This window comes from Thamnophis elegans, chromosome Z (assembly GCF_009769535.1).
Source record: "Thamnophis elegans isolate rThaEle1 chromosome Z, rThaEle1.pri, whole genome shotgun sequence".
NCBI lineage: Eukaryota > Metazoa > Chordata > Lepidosauria > Squamata > Colubridae > Thamnophis > Thamnophis elegans.
The window spans coordinates 141859016-141877703 of NC_045558.1; the positions used below are offsets into that span (position 1 = coordinate 141859016).

An 18688-nucleotide genomic window follows, 5' to 3' on the forward strand; every position below is an offset into this window, starting at 1 on the left:
AGCATGGAATCCTGGGAGTTGAAGTTCACAAAAGCATGGAATTCTGGGAGTTGAAGTCTATGCGTCTTAAAGGGGCCAAGGCTGAAAAACCCTGGGATAAATGCTTCATCAATTGAAGTTCACAGATCTTAAGATCTGGAATTCTGGGAGAAGCACAGAAGCATGGAATTCTGGGAGTTGAAGCTCACCTGTCTTAAGCAGCTAGAACCCTGGGAGATGAAGTTCACAGAAACATGGAATTCTGGGAATTGAAGTTCACCTCTTAAACTTAGACTCCTGGGAGCTGAAATCCACATAAAGCATGGAATTCTGAGAGTTGAAGCTCACCTGCCTTAAGCAGGTAGAACCCTGGGAGTTGAAGTTCACAGAAGCATTGAATTCTGGGAATTGAAGCTCACCTGCCTTAAGCAGGTAGAACCCTGGGAGTTGAAGTTCACAGAAGCATGGAATTCTGGGGGTTGAAGTTCCCCTGTCTTAAGCAGAGAACCCTGAAACTTGAAATTCACAGAAGCATGGGATTCTGGGAGTTGAAGCTCATCTGTCTTAAGCAGGTAGAACCATGGGAGTTGAAGTTCATAGAGGCATGGAATGCTGGGAGTTGAAGTTTATCTATGTTAAGCACAGTATCCCGAGAGTTGAAGTTCGCAGAAGCATGGAATTCTGGGAGTTGAGGTCCACGCATCTTAAAGCGGTAAAGACGGAAAAACCCTGTGATAAATGCTTCATCAACTGAAGTCCACATATCTTAAGACCTGGAATCCTGGGAGGTAAAATCCACATAAAGCATGGAATTCTGGGAGTTGAAGTTCTCATAAGCATGGAATTCTGGGAGTTGAAGTCCAGGCATCTTAAAGTGACGGAGGTTGAAAAACACTGGGATAATTGGTTTAAGATGACAAAATGAAGTAAAAGATTCATTCGGTCAAAAATCAGGAGTTGTTTTTCTGATTTTTGATTACCAGAATGTTGGTGTTTTTTTTTTAAACCTCGGGCACTTTAAGAGGTATGAAGTTCGACTCCCAGAAGTCCCCAGTCAGCCATGCTGGCTGGGGACTTCTGGGAGTTGAAGTCCATACCTCTTAAAATGGCCAAAGTTATAAAAACATCAGTTTTGGGTGTAAATTCCAGCAAGAGCAGGAATTTTTTTGGGGGGGGATGGAGAAAAAATCACATCACATGCCACTCAGTTCAGACAACACATTTCAGGGCACTTTATTCACCGGGCACAGAAAGCAACATAGCAACAGGCCACCGCAGGAGTACACGCGTGTCAGTGGGGAAGGGGCACATTCCCCCCCACACCATCCCAACTCCTGCCCACAATTCGATTAAAAAAAAAGAGAAAAAGACAGACCGAGCAGAAAAACAGAAAAAGAGAAAAAACACCAGGCGCACGTCGAAGCAAACTGTTAACCAACGAACACCCCCCCCCCAAAACCGTGTCAACAAGATACACGCTACCGATTAAACCAGGACAAAACAGTACCGCCAGTCCAACAAAAGTACGATTTTTTTTCGTCCCTTATTCCCCGACGCCCCACTCCCCTTGCCCACCCGCACCTCCTTCCATCCAGCCTTCCAAGGCGGAACGCCGGCCTGCTTCCCCCCCAAAAAAACCACCCACCCCCCAAAATTCCTTTGCAACACGCGGGAGGAGGAGAATCCTAGACTGCATCCTTTGCACCACCGGAGTATGTGTTGGGTGTATTGATATGTTTGGCAACAGACAAAGCGGACACCCACTTCCCCAAAAGGAGAGAGGGACCGACAGTCAACGCCCCAAAATCGGACAGATAGCCAGACAGCAAACGACAAGAACAGAGGGTCAAAAACGCTCAAGAATTTGTTTTTTTCCCCCCCAAACTTCATTTTTCGGGCTGTGTTTGCGTGTGTCACGCCGTCCGCTCTTTCTGAGCCCGACAAAAATCCTGTATTTTTTTTTGGGGGGGGGGGGAACTGAAAAAAAGAAAGAAAGTTAATCTCTAGATGATTTCAAGATTCAGTCTTCATCTGGGGGGGCGGAGAGGGAGGTCTTTTAAGCCACGACACCCCTCCCTCCCGGAAACAGGCTCCTTTTCTATATTGTAGATATAGATATATAGATATATAGATATATTTATATAAATCTGTCTATAAAACTCTTTACATTCGGCACGTAAGGTCATTTTTAGGCAGGGTGTGGGTGTGACTTCTGGCCCTCCCCTTTTTTTCGTCCTCCTCCCCCCCCCACCACCGCCCCTCCCCGTGACTTTCCTGGCCATGGAAACCGGAGGGGAGAAAATTGGTCCTCCTCTCCGTCTCTGCCTATTTCTTCGAAGAAAAACCGAGGGAGGCGAGGAAGGGGAGGAATTTCCCACAATGCATCACGACACCCAGGCGGCAAGCTGTTTCATTTCCTCGTCTTCCTCATCCAGGGAGGCCGATGGCACTTTGGAAGCTGCGGAGGGAGGAAAAAGCAGGATTTGAACTCGGGACGTCTCTGAAAGAGGCCCACCATCTCTGGGTTCAAGTTCTACTGGGCCTGGACTAGCGTCCCACAGCTGGCACCGGGGCAATTGTACATGTGGCCTCCCCCCAGGCTTACCACGGTTCGTTTCGTGACCATTTGGGTGCTGGAAAAGGGGACTTTCTGACTGTTGTTCACACTTACGGCCTTTGTGGGGTGGTCGCACGATCAAAATTCGGGCGCTTGGCCATTGACTTTTATTCATGACGGTCACAGTGTCCCGGGGTCACATGACCATCCCTTTTGGCGACTTTCTGGCAAGCAAAGTCAGCACGGGGATGCCAGATTCACTTAGCAACGCTGTTGGTACTAACTTAATGACGGCAGGGATTCGCTTCACAACGGTGGCAGGAAAGGTCGTAAAATGGGGCAAAACTCACTTGACACATGTCTCCCTTAACGAACGACAGAGATGTTTGGCTCAATTGTGGTCGTAACTTGAGGACAGCCTATTTGTCGGCCACAACTAGAAGGGGTCAGGGTGAAGGGAGGGAGGATCTTTCGTGACAGGAGGTCTTCAACACAGCCATTCATTTAGTGACTGAAGTTACAGCTCATGGGCCAGTCCTCATACTTATGACCGGTCCTCATAACTATGACCGCTGCGGTGAAATCATTAAAATTTGGTCGCTGGTCAACTGGAATGTATTTTTCTGCCGGCTGAAGCGTCCCGGGGTCAGGTCAACGCCATTTGCGGCCTTCCCTGCTGGCTTCGGACCAACAAAATCAATGGGGGAAGCTGGATTCACTTAATGAATGTCTGATTCGCTTAACAAATCCCATGTTTCACTTAACTTAAAGGGCCGTAAAACTGTTTGCGAGTCCATTAACCCCCGCCTTGCTGAGCGACAGAAATGTCAGCTGCTCTTGCGGTTGTAAGTTGAGGACTACTTGTGTTAAGCCTCAGGGGCGTGGGTGTCTTCGTACCTGGCACGCTGGGGAGGCGAGAAGAGGGGATATTGGGGAGCTCCGGGCTGGCCTCCCCAACATTCAGAAGCTCCTTGTCCAGATCTTCTTGTTCCATCTCTTCCAGTTCAGCCAGCAGCTCGTCCTGGGAAGGCAGAAAGGCGAGATTCGCATCCAAAGCTCCATGCAGGGAAGTGGAGGAGGAGAGATGGGAAGAAGGAGGAAGAGGAAAAGGAGGAAAGAAGGAATAGGTAGAGAAGGAGGAAAAGGAAGAGAGAAGGAATAGGAAGAAGAGAAGAGAAGGAGAAAGAGGAGAAGGAAAAAGAAGACAGAGGAGAAGAGGAAGAGAGAAGGAAAAGGAAGAAGACAAGAAGGAAGAGGAGGAGGAAGAGAGAAGGGGAAAAGAGGAGAGAAGGAAAAGGAAGAGAAGGAGAAAAGCAATAGGAAGAGGAGGAGGAAGAAGAGGAGGGGAGATGGGAAGAAGGAGTAGGAAGAGGAGGAGAGGAATAGGAAGAGAAGGAGGAAAAGGAAGAGAGAAGGAATAGGAAAAGAAGAAGAGGAGAAGGAAGAGGAGGAGAAGGAAGAGGAGGAGGAGAAGAAGAGAAGGAGGAGGGAGAAGGAAAAGGAAGGAGAGAAGAAGGAAGAGGAGGAGGAAGAGGAAAAGTGAAGGGGAAGAAGAAAAGAGGAGAGAAAGAAAAGGAAGAGAAGGAGGAAGAGGAAAAGGAAGAGGAGAAGGAAAAAGAAGAGAGGATAAGAGGAAGAGAGAAGGAAAAGGAAGAAGAGAAGAAGGAAGAGGAGGAGGAAGAGAGAAGGGGAAAGGAGAAGAGAAGGAAGGAAGAGGGGAGAAAAGCAATAGGAAGAGGAGGAAGAAGAGGAGGGGAGATGGGAAGGAAGAGGAGGAAGAGGAGGAGAGAAGGAATAGGAAGAGAAGAAGGAAAAGCAAGAGAGAAGGAAAAGGAAGAAGAAAAGAAGAGGAGGAGGACGAGGAGGAGAGAAGGGGGAAGAAGAAAAGAGGAGAGAAGGAAAAGGAAGAGAAGGAGGAAAAAGAAGAGAGAAGAGGAAGAGAGAAGGAAAAGGAAGAAGAGAAAAAGGAAGAGGAGGAGGAAGAGAGAAGGGGAAAAGAGAAGGAAAAGGAAGAGGAGGAGAAAAGCAATAGGAAGAGGAGGAAGAGGAGGAGGGGAGATGGGAAGGAGGAGGAGGAAGAGGAGGAGAGAAGGAATAGGAAAAGAAGAAGAGGAGAAGGAAGAGGAGGAGAAGAAGAGAAGGAGGAGGGAGAAGAAAAAGGAAGAAGAGAAGAAGGAAGAGGAGGAGGAGGAGGAAGAGGAAAAGTGAAGGGGAAGAAGAAAAGAGGAGAGAAGGAAAAGGAAGAGAAGGAGGAAGAGGAAAAGGAAGAGGAGAAGGAAAAAGAAGAGAGGATAAGAGGAAGAGAGAAGGAAAAGGAAGAAGAGAAGAAGGAAGAGGAGGAGGAAGAGAGAAGGGGAAAGGAGAAGAGAAGGAAGGAAGAGGGGAGAAAAGCAATAGGAAGAGGAGGAAGAAGAGGAGGGGAGATGGGAAGGAAGAGGAGGAAGAGGAGGAGAGAAGGAATAGGAAGAGAAGAAGGAAAAGCAAGAGAGAAGGAAAAGGAAGAAGAAAAGAAGAGGACGAGGACGAGGAGGAGAGAAGGGGGAAGAAGAAAAGAGGAGAGAAGGAATAGGAAGAGAAGGAGGAAAAGGAAGAGAGAAGGAAAAGGAAGAAGAGAAGAATGAAGGGGAGGAAGAAGAGGAAGAGGGAAGAAGAAAAGAGGAGAGAAGGAAAAGGAAGAGAAGGAGGAAGAGGAGGAGAGAAGGAATAGGAAGAGAAGGAGGAGGAGGAAGGGAGAAGGGAAAGGAAGAAGAGAAGAATGAAGGGGAGGAAGAAGAGGAAGAGAGAAGGGGGAAGAAGAAAAGAGGAGAGATAGAAAAGGAAGAGAAGGAGGAAGAGGAGGAGAGAAAGAATAAGAAGAGAAGGAGGAGGAGGAGGAAGGGAGAAGGGAAAGGAAGAAGAATGAAGGGGAGGAAGAAGAGGAAGAGAGAAGGGGGAAGAAGAAAAGAGGAGAGAAGGAAAAGGAAGAGAAGGAGGAAGAGGAGGAGAGAAGGAAAAGGAAGGGGGGGAGGAGGACTGTGGGGTGGGGAATTCTGGGAGTTGAAGTCCACCCCTCCCTCCGAAGGCCTCCCCGTGGATCTCTCCGTGCTCCTCACCTCATCTACATCGTCCCCGAAGCCGACCGGCTTAGATATGGCATCCGAGATCTGCTGGGCGATGTCCTGCTGTTCGGTGATTTCGGACATCAAGTCGTCCACTTTGTCGATGTCCCTAGAGGGGGAGGATGGGGGGGGGGGCGGGGAAGAGAAAGAGAGAGCTGTGGGGTCATCCTTGGTGATCTCTGAGCTTGGCTGTTTCGGCTTGAAGGCGTTTTGTGACCTGACTAAGTAGCTTCATCAGTGCTAAGTAGAAGGGTTTGTGAAGACAAGGAGAAGATGGTGGAGGGGAGGAAGAGGGGGACGAAAAGGGAGAGGAGAAAGAGGAGGAGTTGGGGGAGGACTGTGGGGTCCTTGGTGCTCTCTGAGCTTAGTGGTTTTCTTGAAGACGTTTCATAACCCAGCTAGGTAACATCATCAGTTCTAGAAGGGAGTGGGGTTTGCAGAAAGGAGGAGGAAGAGGAAGAGGAGGAGGAGGAAGAGGAGGAGGAAGAAAAGGGTCCTTGGTGCTCTCTGAACTTGGATGTTTTCTTGCAAACGTTTCATAACCCAGCTAGGTAACATCATCAGTTCTAGAAGGGAGTGGGGTTTGCAGAAAGGAGGAAGAGGAGGAAGAGGAGAAGGAGGAAGAGGAAGGAAAGGGTCCTTGGTGCTCTCTGAGCTGGGTGGTTTTCCTGAAGACTTTTCATGACCCAACTAGGGAACCTCATCAGTGCTAGGAGGGAGTGGGGAGGAAGAGGAGGAGGAGGAAGAAGAGGAGGAGGAAGAGGAGGAGGAAGAAAAGGGTCCTTGGTGCTCTCTGAGCTGAATGGTTTTCCTGAAGACGTTTCATGACCCAACTAGGGAACATCATCAGTGCTAGAAGGGAGTGGGGTTTGGGGGAATAGCAATAGCAGTTAGACTTATATACCGCTTCATAGGGCTTTCAGCCCTCTCTAAGCGGTTTACAGAGTCAGCATATTGCCCCCACAGTCTGGGTCCTCATTTCACCCACCTCGGAAGGATGGAAGGCTGAGTCAACCCTGAGCCGGTGAGATTTGAACCGCCGAACTGCAGAAGTGCAGTCAGCTGAAGTAGCCTGCAGTGCTGCACTCTAACCACTGTGCCACCTCAGCTCCCTAATGATGGAGGAGGAGGAAGAGGAGGAGGAGGAGGAGGAATCTATGAGATCCTTGGTAGTCTCTGAGCTTGGTGGTTTTCCTGCAGACATTTCATAACCCAGCTAGGTAACATCATCAGTGCTAGAAGGGAGTGGGGTTTGAAGAGAGATTGGGAGGGGGGGAGAGGAGGAGGAGGAGGAGGAGGAGGAGGAGGAGGAGGAGGAGGAGGAGGAGGAGGAGGAGGAGAAGGAGGAGGAGGAGGAAGGGGGAATCTATGAGATCCTTGGTAGTCTCTGAGCTCGCTGATTTCCTTACAGACATTTCGTGATCTGACTAGCAAACATCATCAGTGCTAGGAGGGGGTTTGTGTACAGGAGGAAGAGGGGTGAGGGAGAGAAGGTAGTGTAGGGAAGCGGGGAAGAGGTGGATGAGGAAGACTGTGGAGTCCTCGATGCTCTCTGAGCTTGGTGGTTTCCTTGCAGACGTTTCGTGGCCCGATTAAGTAACATCATCAGTGCTACAAGGGGAGTGGGGTTTGAAGAAAGGAGGAGGAGGAGGGGAGAAGAAGCAGGAGAGGAGGAGGAGGAGGAGGAGGAGGAGGAGGAGGAGGACGACGACGACGACGACTGCAGGGTCCTTAGTGCTCACTGAGCTTGGTGATTTTTTTGCAGACGTTTCGTGGCCCGACTAGGTAACGTCATCAGGGCTAGGAGGGAGGGGATTTGTGAAGTGGAGGGGGAAGAGGAGGAGAGAAGGAAAAGGAGTGGAGGAGGAGGAGGACTGTGGGGTGGGGAGTTAAAATGGCCGAGGCTGGGAAAAAGAAACCACTGCTCTAAGTTAAAGGCAAAACATGGACCGGACTTTTGAATCCAACGAGAAACCGGGCTGCTTCTTCTAATTGACATGGCCCCGGGAAACATGCTACTCACATATGCTGGTGCGCCTCTTTCATGGCCCGAGCCGCGTCCGACATGGTCTTGAGCACTTCCGTGTTGGTGGTGGCGTTTTCCAGGGCCTCGCGCTGGAATTCGATGGTGGAGAGGGTCCCGTCGATCTGGGTCAGCTGTTGCTCGTAGCGCTTCTTCCTCTTGAGGGCTTGCAGAGCCGCTGAAAGAAAGTATCAACTGCAGCCCCCCTCCATGTTTCTAGTTCTCGCGCTCCAAGAGAAGCGTGGGGATGTTTTATTAAGACCGCCCACAAAGACAAGGCGGGAAATTGTTGTGGATTTGCGTTGGTCGTGCCAGGAGGCTTGCAAACGGCCAATCCCACCCACTCACAGGGAGTCCTCGATTTGCAACGGTTCGCTTTGCGACCGTTCCAAGTTACGGCGGCACTGGGGGAAATAAAAAGTAACGGACATTCCCCAGGCCTGGCTTTGCAACCTCCATTGGCAACCTTCCCACCCGGCTTCCAACATGCAAAGTCAATGAGAGAAGCCGGATTCGCTTAACGACCGCTGGATTCGCTTAACGACCCCGGCGATGCCCTTAAGTGTGGCAGAAAAGTGGCGGTAAGATTGGGCACGACTCACTTCACAAGTGTTTGCCCCACGGCGCTCCCCCTGCATGGGCACACAGGAGGTGGCAAGCGGGTGGGAGCGGGCGATGCCCGACAGCAGCTGCAGCTCACCGGCCCCTCGGCCGTCGACTGGCTGGCAGCAACGGGCAGGTGGAGGTGAGCTGAAGGCAGGTGTTTCACCCCCAGGCGTGCCAGGAGTCTGCAGGGCAGGGGGCTAAAGTGGGAGAGCAGTGGGGCAAAAGCTGTTGAACCCGGAACAAGAATTCCACACTGGCTTGCCACTCCTGGACTCCGCATCCTTCCTCTTCTTCCTGCTCTTTCTGCTACTTCCTCCTCCTGCTCCTCCTCTTCTTCCTCACTTTCCTCCTCTCCTCTCCCCATCCCAGCACACAAATGCACAGCTCTTCAGTTTGGTCTGTGTGATTAGTGATTCTCTCTCTCTCCCCCCCTCTCTCTGTCTTTGTCTCTCTCTCTCTTTCTCTCTCTGTCCCTGTTTCTCTCTCTGTCTGTCTTTTTCTGTCTCTCTCTCTCTCTCTGTCTTTCTCTCTGTCTCTCTCACTCTCTTTCTCTCTCTGTCTCTCTCTCTCTGTCTGCCTCTCTCATTCTGTCCCTCTCTCTCTCTGTCTGTCCCTCTCTCTCTCTCTGTCTCTCTCTCTCTCTCTTTTTCTCTCTCTGTCTCTCTCTGTCAGCCTCTCTCATTCTGTCCCTCTCTCTCTCTCTGTCTCTCTCTCTCTGTCTGCCTCTCTCATTCTGTCCCTCTCTCTCTCTGTCTGTCCCTCTCTCTCTCTCTCTTTCTCTCTCTCTCTCTCTGTCTCTCTCTCTCTCTCTGTCTGTCCCTCTCTCTCTCTCTCTTTCTCTCTCTCTCTGTCTGTCCCTCTCTCTCTCTCTGTCTTTGTCTCTCTCTCTCTGTCTGTCCCTCTCTCTCTCTCTCTTTCTCTCTCTCTCTGTCTGTCCCTCTCTCTCTCTCTGTCTTTGTCTCTCTCTCTCTCTCTGTCTCTCTCTCTCTCTCTTTTTCTCTCTCTGTCTCTCTCTGTCAGCCTCTCTCATTCTGTCCCTCTCTCTCTCTCTGTCTCTCTCACTCTTTCTCTCTCTCTCTCTCTGTCTGCCTCTCTCATTCTGTCCCTCTCTCTCTCTGTCTGTCCCTCTCTCTCTCTCTCTTTCTCTCTCTCTCTGTCTCTCTCTCTCTCTGTCTTTCTGTCCCTATCTGTCTTTCTCTGTCTTTCTCTGTGTCTCTCTCACGCTGTCTGACTTTCTCTCTCTGTGTCTCTCTCACTCTCTCTTTGTCTCTGCCTCTCTCTCTCTGTCTGCCTCTCTCATTCTGTCCCTCTCTCTTTCTGTCTGTCTTTCTGTGTCTGTCTCTCTCTGTGTGTCTCTCTCTCTTTCTCTCTCTCTCTCTCACTCTCTCTCTGTCTTTCTCTCTCTGTCCCTGTCTCTCTCTCTGTCTTTTTCTGTCTCTCATTCTCTCTTTGTCTCTCTCTCTCTGTCTTTCTGTCCCTGTCTCTCTCTGTCTCTCACTTTCTCTCTTTGTCTCTCTCTGTTTCCCTGTCTTTCTCTGTCTCTCTCTTTCTGTCTCTCTCACTCTGTCTCTGCCTCTCTCTCTCTGTCTGCCTCTCTCATTCTGTCCCTCTCTCTGTGTGTGTCTTTGTCTCTCTCTCCCTGTCTCTCTTTCTTTCTCTCATTGTCTGTCTGTCTGTCTCTCTCTCTCTCTCTCTCTCTGTATGTGTGTGTGTGTGGAAATGGAACAAAATTCATTTAACAAATATCTCACTGAGCCACAGAAATTTGAGGCTGAATTTTGGTCGTGAGGCCTACCCGTAGTCTTTTCCCGGGATTTCACCACTTAAGCTCATTTTAGAATGGGTGGACTTCAACTCCCAGAATTCCCTAGTCACCCTCCGTATAGCCTGCTGGGGAATTCTGGGAGTTGAAGTCCAGACATCTTAAAGCAGCTGAGGTTGAGAAACGGCTGCACTCTAGAAATTTTAAGATTGTCCCAGTTACTTATTAGCCTGACTTTCGTTTAGGTAAATCCGGACAAGGTCAGCCAGCCTGTATAAAGATACGCTAAAACAAAGAGATCTAGGATCTTAGGATTTAAACGGATACGGGCGTTGTTTTGAACTTTTTGTAGTCTGCCTTTAAATCTGGCCCAGCAAAGGAGACATAAATAATATCAGGAGTCATCCGTTTTATGGAAAGGGGTTTTCTATGCCTCTGATGAAGCCGCTGAACTCAAAGACAATCAGGTCTTTTGGGGGAATCAAAATCAAGATTTGGGGGGCCCTGAGATTAAATTAATTAAAAGATAATATTTGTAATTCGGGGTTGAGCTGTGGGGTCCTTGGGGGGTGGTCCTTGGGACGTCCTTGGGACGTTTCATGACCGAACTAGGTAACATCATCAGTGCTAGAAGAGAGTGGGGTTTGCAGAGAGGAGGAGCAGACTGGGTTGTGGCCTGCCAGAGGCCAGTGGAGCTAGCAGCTGATTCAGAGAGTGAGGAGGGTTGGGGAGGAACCTGGGCCAGTCCTGGAGTCTGGGGAAGGCTCTGATGAGGGCTCTGTGTCGGAGGCAGAGAGGGGGCCAGGATCGTCCGACAGTTATCAGGAGTCAGACATCAGTGAGGCAGAAGAACAGCTGGAGCCTGTTCCCCATGTGGGCATGCGCAGAGCGGCCGGGCGAAGGGAACAGCTAAAGAACAGGGGTCGACTTGGGAGTAAGGCCACAGGTGGACGGTGAATGGCCCCTCCCAGAGGACATAAAAGAGGAGCGGAAGGGGAGTGGAGTTTGCAGGAGATGAATGAAATTCCCTTCATCGGTTCATGACTCTCCGAGACTCTTTGCCAAGTTTTGCAGAGATTGGCCTGGCAGCTTTCCAAGCCAGATGAGGTCTGTGACCGTAAATCCTCCCTTGAAGACTTTGCTGGATGGGAAGGAGCAGAATTCACAGCAAATTCATTTTAATTAAATTAAGTCTATTATTTAATTAAATCTGCCTGCCTCCCAGCAATTTGCCTCCTTGCAGCCAACAGCAAACAGTGCTGACGATATACACCGTTTGTGGTATTACATTTCAATCTATACTCGTACAGATGCTGTTAAAATTGTATATTTTAAACTGTTTTTTGTTAAAGATTTATACCTTGTATTGGTTCTGGGAAGTCAGGGTGGGGGAAGTTTGGAGGGGGAGGGTGGGAGGGAGCGGAGTTTACTAAGTTGGAGGAGGGGTGTTGGATTTTAAGGTATTATGATTGTACACGTATACTGCTATTTTTTCTTTTTTATGTATATTGAAATGGAATTATAAATACCATCAAGACAAAAGGGAGTTTGCTCAGAAGCTGAAATGCACCAAGTGAATGAGAGGAAGAGTGGGAAGCAGAGGAGAGAAGAAAGATAGGAAGAGAGGGACAGGAGAGAGGGGGAAGGGGGAAGTTGAGGTGTATAAGGAGGAGTGGTAAGGGGAGAGAGGAGAAGGAGAAAGGAAGGGGAAGTAGAGTAGAAAATGATGGAGGGAAGACAGGATGTAGAAGAGTGGGAAGCAGAGGAGAGAAGAAAGATAGGAAGAGAGGGATAGGAGAGAGGGTGAAGGGGGAAGTTGAGGTGTATAAGGAGGAGTGGTAAGGGGAGAGAGGAGAAGGAGAAAGGAAGGGGAAGTAGAGTAGAAAATGATGGAGGGAAGACAGGATGTAGAAGAGTTGGAAGCAGAGGAGAGAAGAAAGATAGGAAGAGAGGGATAGGAGAGAGGCTGCAGGGGGAAGTTGAGGTGTATAAGGAGGAGTGGTAAGGGGAGAGAGGAGAAGGAGAAAGGAGGGGGAAGTAGAGTAGAAAATGATGGAGGGAAGACAGGATGTAGAAGAGTGGGAAGCAGAGGAGAGAAGAAAGATAGGAAGAGAGGGATAGGAGAGAGGGTGAAGGGGGAAGTTGAGGTGTATAAGGAGGAGTGGTAAGGGGAGAGAGGAGAAGGAGAAAGGAAGGGGAAGTAGAGTAGAAAATGATGGAGGGAAGACAGGATGTAGAAGAGTTGGAAGCAGAGGAGAGAAGAAAGATAGGAAGAGAGGGATAGGAGAGAGGCTGCAGGGGGAAGTTGAGGTGTATAAGGAGGAGTGGTAAGGGGAGAGAGGAGAAGGAGAAAGGAGGGGGAAGTAGAGTAGAAAATGATGGAGGGAAGACAGGATGTAGAAGAGTGGGAAGCAGAGGAGAGAAGAAAGATAGGAAGAGAGGGATAGGAGAGAGGGTGAAGGGGGAAGTTGAGGTGTATAAGGAGGAGTGGTAAGGGGAGAGAGGAGAAGGAGAAAGGAAGGGGAAGTAGAGTAGAAAATGATGATGGAGGGAAGACAGGATGTAGAAGAGTGGGAAGCAGAGGAGAGAAGAAAGAGAGGAAGAGAGGGATAGGAGAGAGGGTGAAGGGGGAAGTTGAGGTGTATAAGGAGGAGTGGTAAGGGGAGAGAGCAGAAGGAGAAAGGAAGGGGAAGTAGAGTAGAAAATGATGATGGAGGGAAGACAGGATGTAGAAGAGTTGGAAGCAGAGGAGAGATAGGAAGAGAGGGATAGGAGAGAGGGTGAAGGGGGAAGATGAGGTCTGTAAGGAGGAGTGGTAAGGGGAAAGAGGAGGAGGAGAAAGGAAGGGGAAGCAGAGGAGAAAATGATGGAGGGAAGACAGGATGTAGAGTGGGAAGCAGAGGAGAGAAGAAAGATAGGAAGAGAGGGATAGGAGAGAGGGGGAAGGGGGAAGTTGAGGTGTATAAGGAGGAGTGGTAAGGGGAAAGAGCAGAAGGAGAAAGGAAGGGGAAGTAGAGTAGAAAATGATGATGGAGGGAAGACAGGATGTAGAAGAGTGGGAAGCAGAGGAGAGAAGAAAGATAGGAAGAGGGATAGGAGAGAGGGTGAAGGGGGAAGTTGAGGTGTATAAGGAGGAGTGGTAAGGGGAGAGAGCAGAAGGAGAAAGGAAGGGGAAGTAGAGTAGAAAATGATGATGGAGGGAAGACAGGATGTAGAAGAGTTGGAAGCAGAGGAGAGATAGGAAGAGAGGGATAGGAGAGAGGGTGAAGGGGGAAGATGAGGTGTGTAAGGAGGAGTGGTAAGGGGAAAGAGGAGGAGGAGAAAGGAAGGGGAAGCAGAGGAGAAAATGATGGAGGGAAGACAGGATGTAGAAGAGTGGGAAGCAGAGGAGAGAAGAAAGATAGGAAGAGAGGATTAGGAGAGAGGGTGAAGGGGGAAGTTGAGGTGTATAAGGAGGAGTGGTAAGGGGAGAGAGGAGAAAGAGAAAGGAAGAGGAGGTAGAGTAGAAAATGATGGAGGGAAGACAGGATGTAGAAGAGTTGGAAGCAGAGGAGAGAAGATAGTAAGAGAGGGATAGGAGAGAGGGTGAAGGGGGAAGTTAAGGTGTATAAGGAGGAGTGGTAAGGGGAGAGAGGAGAAGGAGAAAGGAAGGGAAAGTAGAGTAGAAAATGATGGAGGGAAGACAGGATGTAGGAGAGTGGGAAGCAGAGGAGAGAAGAAAGATAGGAAGAGAGGGATAGGAGAGAGGGGGAAGGGGGAAGTTGAGGTGTATAAGGAGGAGTGGTAAGGGGAGAGAGGAGAAGGAGAAAGGAAGGGCAGTAGAGTAGAAAATGATGGAGGGAAGACAGGATGTAGAAGAGTGGGAAGCAGAGGAGAGAAGAAAGATAGGAAGAGAGGGATAGGAGAGAGGGGGAAGGGGGAAGTTGAGGTGTATAAGGAGGAGTGGTAAGGGGAGAGAGTAGAAGGAGAAAGGAAGGGGAAGTAGAGTAGAAAATGATGGAGGGAAGACAGGATGTAGAAGAGTGGGAAGCAGAGGAGAGAAGAAAGAGAGGAAGAGAGGGATAGGAGAGAGGGTGAAGGGGGAAGAGGTGTATAAGGAGGAGTGGTAAGGGGAGAGAGGAGAAGGAGAAAGGAAGGGGAAGTAGAGTAGAAAATGATGGAGGGAAGACAGGATGTAGGAGAGTGGGAAGCAGAGGAGAGAAGAAAGATAGGAAGAGAGGGATAGGAGAGAGGGGGAAGGGGGAAGTTGAGGTGTATAAGGAGGAGTGGTAAGGGGAGAGAGGAGAAGGAGAAAGGAAGGGGAAAGAGTAGAAAATGGTGGAGGGAAGACAGGATGTAGAAGAGTGGGAAGCAGAGGAGAGAAGAAAGATAGGAAGAGAGGGACAGGAGAGAGGGTGAAGGGGGAAGTTGAGGTGTATAAGGAGGAGTGGTAAGGGGAGAGAGGAGAAAGAGAAAGGAAGAGGAGGTAGAGTAGAAAATGATGGAGGGAAGACAGGATGTAGAAGAGTTGGAAGCAGAGGAGAGAAGATAGTAAGAGAGGGATAGGAGAGAGGGTGAAGGGGGAAGTTAAGGTGTATAAGGAGGAGTGGTAAGGGGAGAGAGGAGAAGGAGAAAGGAAGGGAAAGTAGAGTAGAAAATGATGGAGGGAAGACAGGATGTAGAAGAGTGGGAAGCAGAGGAGAGAAGAAAGATAGGAAGAGAGGGATAGGAGAGAGGGGGAAGGGGGAAGTTGAGGTGTATAAGGAGGAGTGGTAAGGGGAGAGAGGAGAAGGAGAAAGGAAGGGCAGTAGAGTAGAAAATGATGGAGGGAAGACAGGATGTAGAAGAGTGGGAAGCAGAGGAGAGAAGAAAGATAGGAAGAGAGGGATAGGAGAGAGGGTGAAGGGGGAAGTTGAGGTGTATAAGGAGGAGTGGTAAGGGGAGAGAGGAGAAGGAGAAAGGAAGGGGAAGTAGAGTAGAAAATGATGGAGGGAAGACAGGATGTAGAAAGGGGGAGGAGAGAGGGGGAAGAAAGTGTCGGATAAATATGGTGTATGGAGAGCAGAAGAGCCAATAACTAGATTTTTCTTTTTTTTCTCTTTGGTAATTGATGCTAAGATGAATTGATGTAATTACTTAATAATACAACATGATATTGACTACGTAATAGTATACATGTGATTATACGCTACGAAAATGGAAAATAAAAATCTTTCTATGGGAAAAAAATGAGGTGGCTTTCTGGAAGTCTACGTTATTCTCTGCTATTTAAAAGAACACACAAGAGCAACTGGGCCTCTTCAGATCAAGCATTTATTTTAAAAAGCTTCTTCGTTTTGCTAAGTCGTCTAGAACAATAATAAAGCAGTCTTTAAGAAAATAAGCCTAATAATTTGAACACATTTATAGGCATTTATAGTTATTGACCTAACTCCTTGCAGCCAACAGCAAACAGCCTCTTGCAGTTTAGCCTGATTAGCACAAGAACAAAAAAAGAATCTGCCTCTGTCTCCCAGCAATTTGCTTCCTTGCAGCAAACAGCAAGTTTCATTTTCCATTTCAGTTTCAGCACCGACTTCCCAACGATCAGCTGTTTCAGGCTGCAGGGATTCTCATAGCCTCCTCAAGTCCCATTTTCACCATTTGCTGCAAGGAGGTAAATGACTGGGAGGCAGAGATCAAAGGGTGGGGGCCGGCAGATGGGCAGGGGGCTACATTCGGTGTATAAGACGCACCCAAATTTTCACCCTCTTTGGGGTGGGGGAAAGTACGTCGTATACTCCGAAAAATTCAGGGCATGGCAGCTTTCCAACGTGGCACGACAAAACCGCGCTCCACTAACGCGCGTCCGATTAAACCGCGTCGCTGACGTCATCAGCAGCGCGACAACAGCGACCGCGGAGAAAAAAGGGCGCTTTAAAAAGCGCTTTGAAAGCAAGCCGATTCAAGTTAAGGTAAGGGTTAGGTTTAGGGTTAGGGTTAGGTTAAGGGTTAGGTTTAGGGTTAGGTTAAGGGTTAGGTTTAGGGTTAGCGTTAGGTTAAGGGTTAGGTTTAGGGTAAGGTTAAGGGTTAGGTTAAGGGTTAGGTTTAGGGTTAGGTTTAGGGTTAGGTTTAGGGGGGTTAGGTTTAGGTTTAGGGGTTAATTTTAGCTTTAGCGTTCACAGCGTGCTTTTTTCGTCGCGCTGTGATGACGTCAGCTACGCGGTTTCGTCGAGCGCGTTTTAGTCGAACGCGGTTTTGTGGTGGAACCCTTTCCAAGCTAGATAAGGTCTGTGGTCATAAATATTCCTTTGAAAGACTTTTTACCAAGCCTTTGCTGAATGTGAATGAGAGGAATTCACAATTGTTTAATAAAAGGGGGTTTGTCAGGACCAGGACTCTGCTTTTTGGGGGGGAAGCCTAGGTCACAGCCCCCTTCTTCTCCTACCTCTTTTGTTCTTCGTGCCATGTTTCTTAGCCGACTGCAGCTCCTGCTGGATCTTCTCTTCCAGGAATTCCTGCTTTTTGACCAAGATGGCTTCTGTCTCGTGCAGTTTCTGAATGGCCTCCTGCGGAGTGGGGGCCTTGGCCTTCTTGCCTGGAGAGCAGGAGAAAGGAGGAGGAGGAGGTGGGTGGGTTTTGTTATATCGAAGACATTTGACCAGGGGAAGAACCATCTCAAGATGATGGCTGCGAAAGTGCTCGGTTCAAAAATGGTGGCCCTGTCATCCTTGTTGACTTGGGGGTCCCATCATCCTCATTGAGTTGGGGCTCCCATTATCCCCACTGAGTCGGGGCTCCCATCATCCCCCTTGAATTTAGGGGGGTGACATAATTTCCCTTGAATTTGGGGTGGGCGTCATCCCCCTTGAATTGTCGATCCCATCATCCCCCTGTTGAGTTCGGGATCCCCTAAGTGGGGGTTCCATCATCCCCATTAAGTTGGGGGGTCTCATCATCCTCTACTGAATGGGGATCCCATCATCCCCATTGGGTTGGGGGGGTCCCATTATCTCCATTGAGTTGGGACCTCCATAATCCTCATTGTGTTGGGGATCCCATTATTCCCATTCAGATCGGGCATCCCATCAACCCATTGAGTCGAGGGTCCCATTATCCCCATTGGGTTGGGGGGTCCCATCATCCTTCACTGAATGGGCATCACATCATTCCCATTGGGTTGGGGGTCCAATCAACCCCATCAAGTTGGGGGTCCCGTCATCCCCATTGGGTTGGGGGGTCCCATTATTCCCAACGGACTGCGGGTCCCATCAACCCATTGAGTTGGGGTTCCCATTATCCCTATTGGGTTGGGGTTCCCATCATCCCCATTGAGTTGGGACCCACATAATCCTCGTTGGGCTGTGGATCCCATTATTCCCAGTGGATAGGGGCTCCCATCAACTCATTGAGTTGGGGGTCCCATTATCCCCCATTGACTTACGAGGGGTTCCCATCATCCCCATTAGGTTGGGGGTCCCATCATCCCTATTGAGTTGGGACCTCCATCGTTCCCGTGAGTTGGGGAAGCCCATCATCCCCATTGGTTGGGGGTCCCATTATTCCCATTGGATTGGGGGGTGTCCCATCATCATCCCCATTGAACTGTGCCTCCCATCACCTTGATTGCATGCCCCAACTCAATGCATTAGTGGAATACACCATTTTGGGGGGCATGGGGGGGTTGCATGCATTGTTAACCTTAAACTTCCCATAAAATTAATCCAGATTTTTAAAAAATCCTATAAGAAAAGGGAAAAAAAGCGGAATTTGTAAAGGGAGCTATCAAACCTCACATGCAAATCTTCCCCACCCACCCATCCTTTTCACAGACTCCCCCCCTCCCCAAATAATGAGCAGGTCCTTTCCTGTATTGGGAGGGGGGCAATGCACCTGGGGAGCAGCAGCAAATTAAAATCTCCAAGCGACACTTCTTGTAAATAAGACCCCATTTTTAGGGGGAGGAAAATCGCAACCCTCCTTATTTTTCTCTCTTTTCCTCTATTCATCCTTTCTTTCCTTCTCTTTTTTCTCCCCTCCCCCCCTCTCGCGCCACTTGGTCGCTCCCAAGCCTCGGGATCCCCAATGGGGTTCGGGAGATACCAACTCTCTGTCGGGGGGAGTGGGTGGGAAAGTGGAAATAGGAGCCTCACCTTTCCCAAAGAGCTTCCCTAAACCACTCATCTCGCCTGGTGGGAAATTCACTGGGTTTCCTCTTCCGGCTTCACCCACCTACCAGCCTCGCCCCGCCCCCGTCACGTGCCACGAGGGTGGCAACAGACTTTAAAGGGCTGCGGGATCTGCGCAGGCGCTCGCCAACCGCCGGCTCGCGTGCGAAAGCAAAGCGTGGAAGGAGAGGGACGCGCAAAGAGATAAAGCGAAAACTGTCATGGAAAACGGCACCCTGGGTCATCGAAAGGGCCCCAAGTGAAGGAATTAATACATTAAAAGCAAATTGATTGGTTGGAGGGTCTTGAAATACCTCCACCCCCCCAAATCCTCTATAGTAAGTCTAATCAGAACCGGAGGTAGGGGTGAAACGAAACGACACTTTGTTTCTCTGAGGCCAGCTAGAGGCATGTGATGAAAGCACTGGGAGGGGGGAGGGAGAGAGGAGGATTTGGGAGAGCCGATACATCATGTGCTTTGTGACGTCACTGCCCCGCCCTTCTCTGTCTCTTAAAGGAACCGCAACCCTCCCCAAA

General features: G+C 49.4%; 1 protein-coding gene across 1 annotated transcript; it reads right to left on the reverse strand.

Annotated features, from left to right (window-relative positions):
* Positions 1-1187: 1187 nt before the first annotated feature.
* CHMP4A (charged multivesicular body protein 4A) lies at positions 1188-18233 on the reverse strand. Its single transcript, XM_032235454.1, has 6 exons — positions 18137-18233; positions 16432-16581; positions 7658-7835; positions 5629-5743; positions 3434-3557; positions 1188-2437 (listed from the first exon to the last, which is right to left on the reverse strand). Exons 1-6 carry the CDS (start codon positions 18165-18167, stop codon positions 2364-2366), a joined length of 672 nt encoding a protein of 223 aa, XP_032091345.1. The 5' UTR covers positions 18168-18233; the 3' UTR covers positions 1188-2363.
* Between the last annotated feature and the right edge of the window lie 455 nt (positions 18234-18688).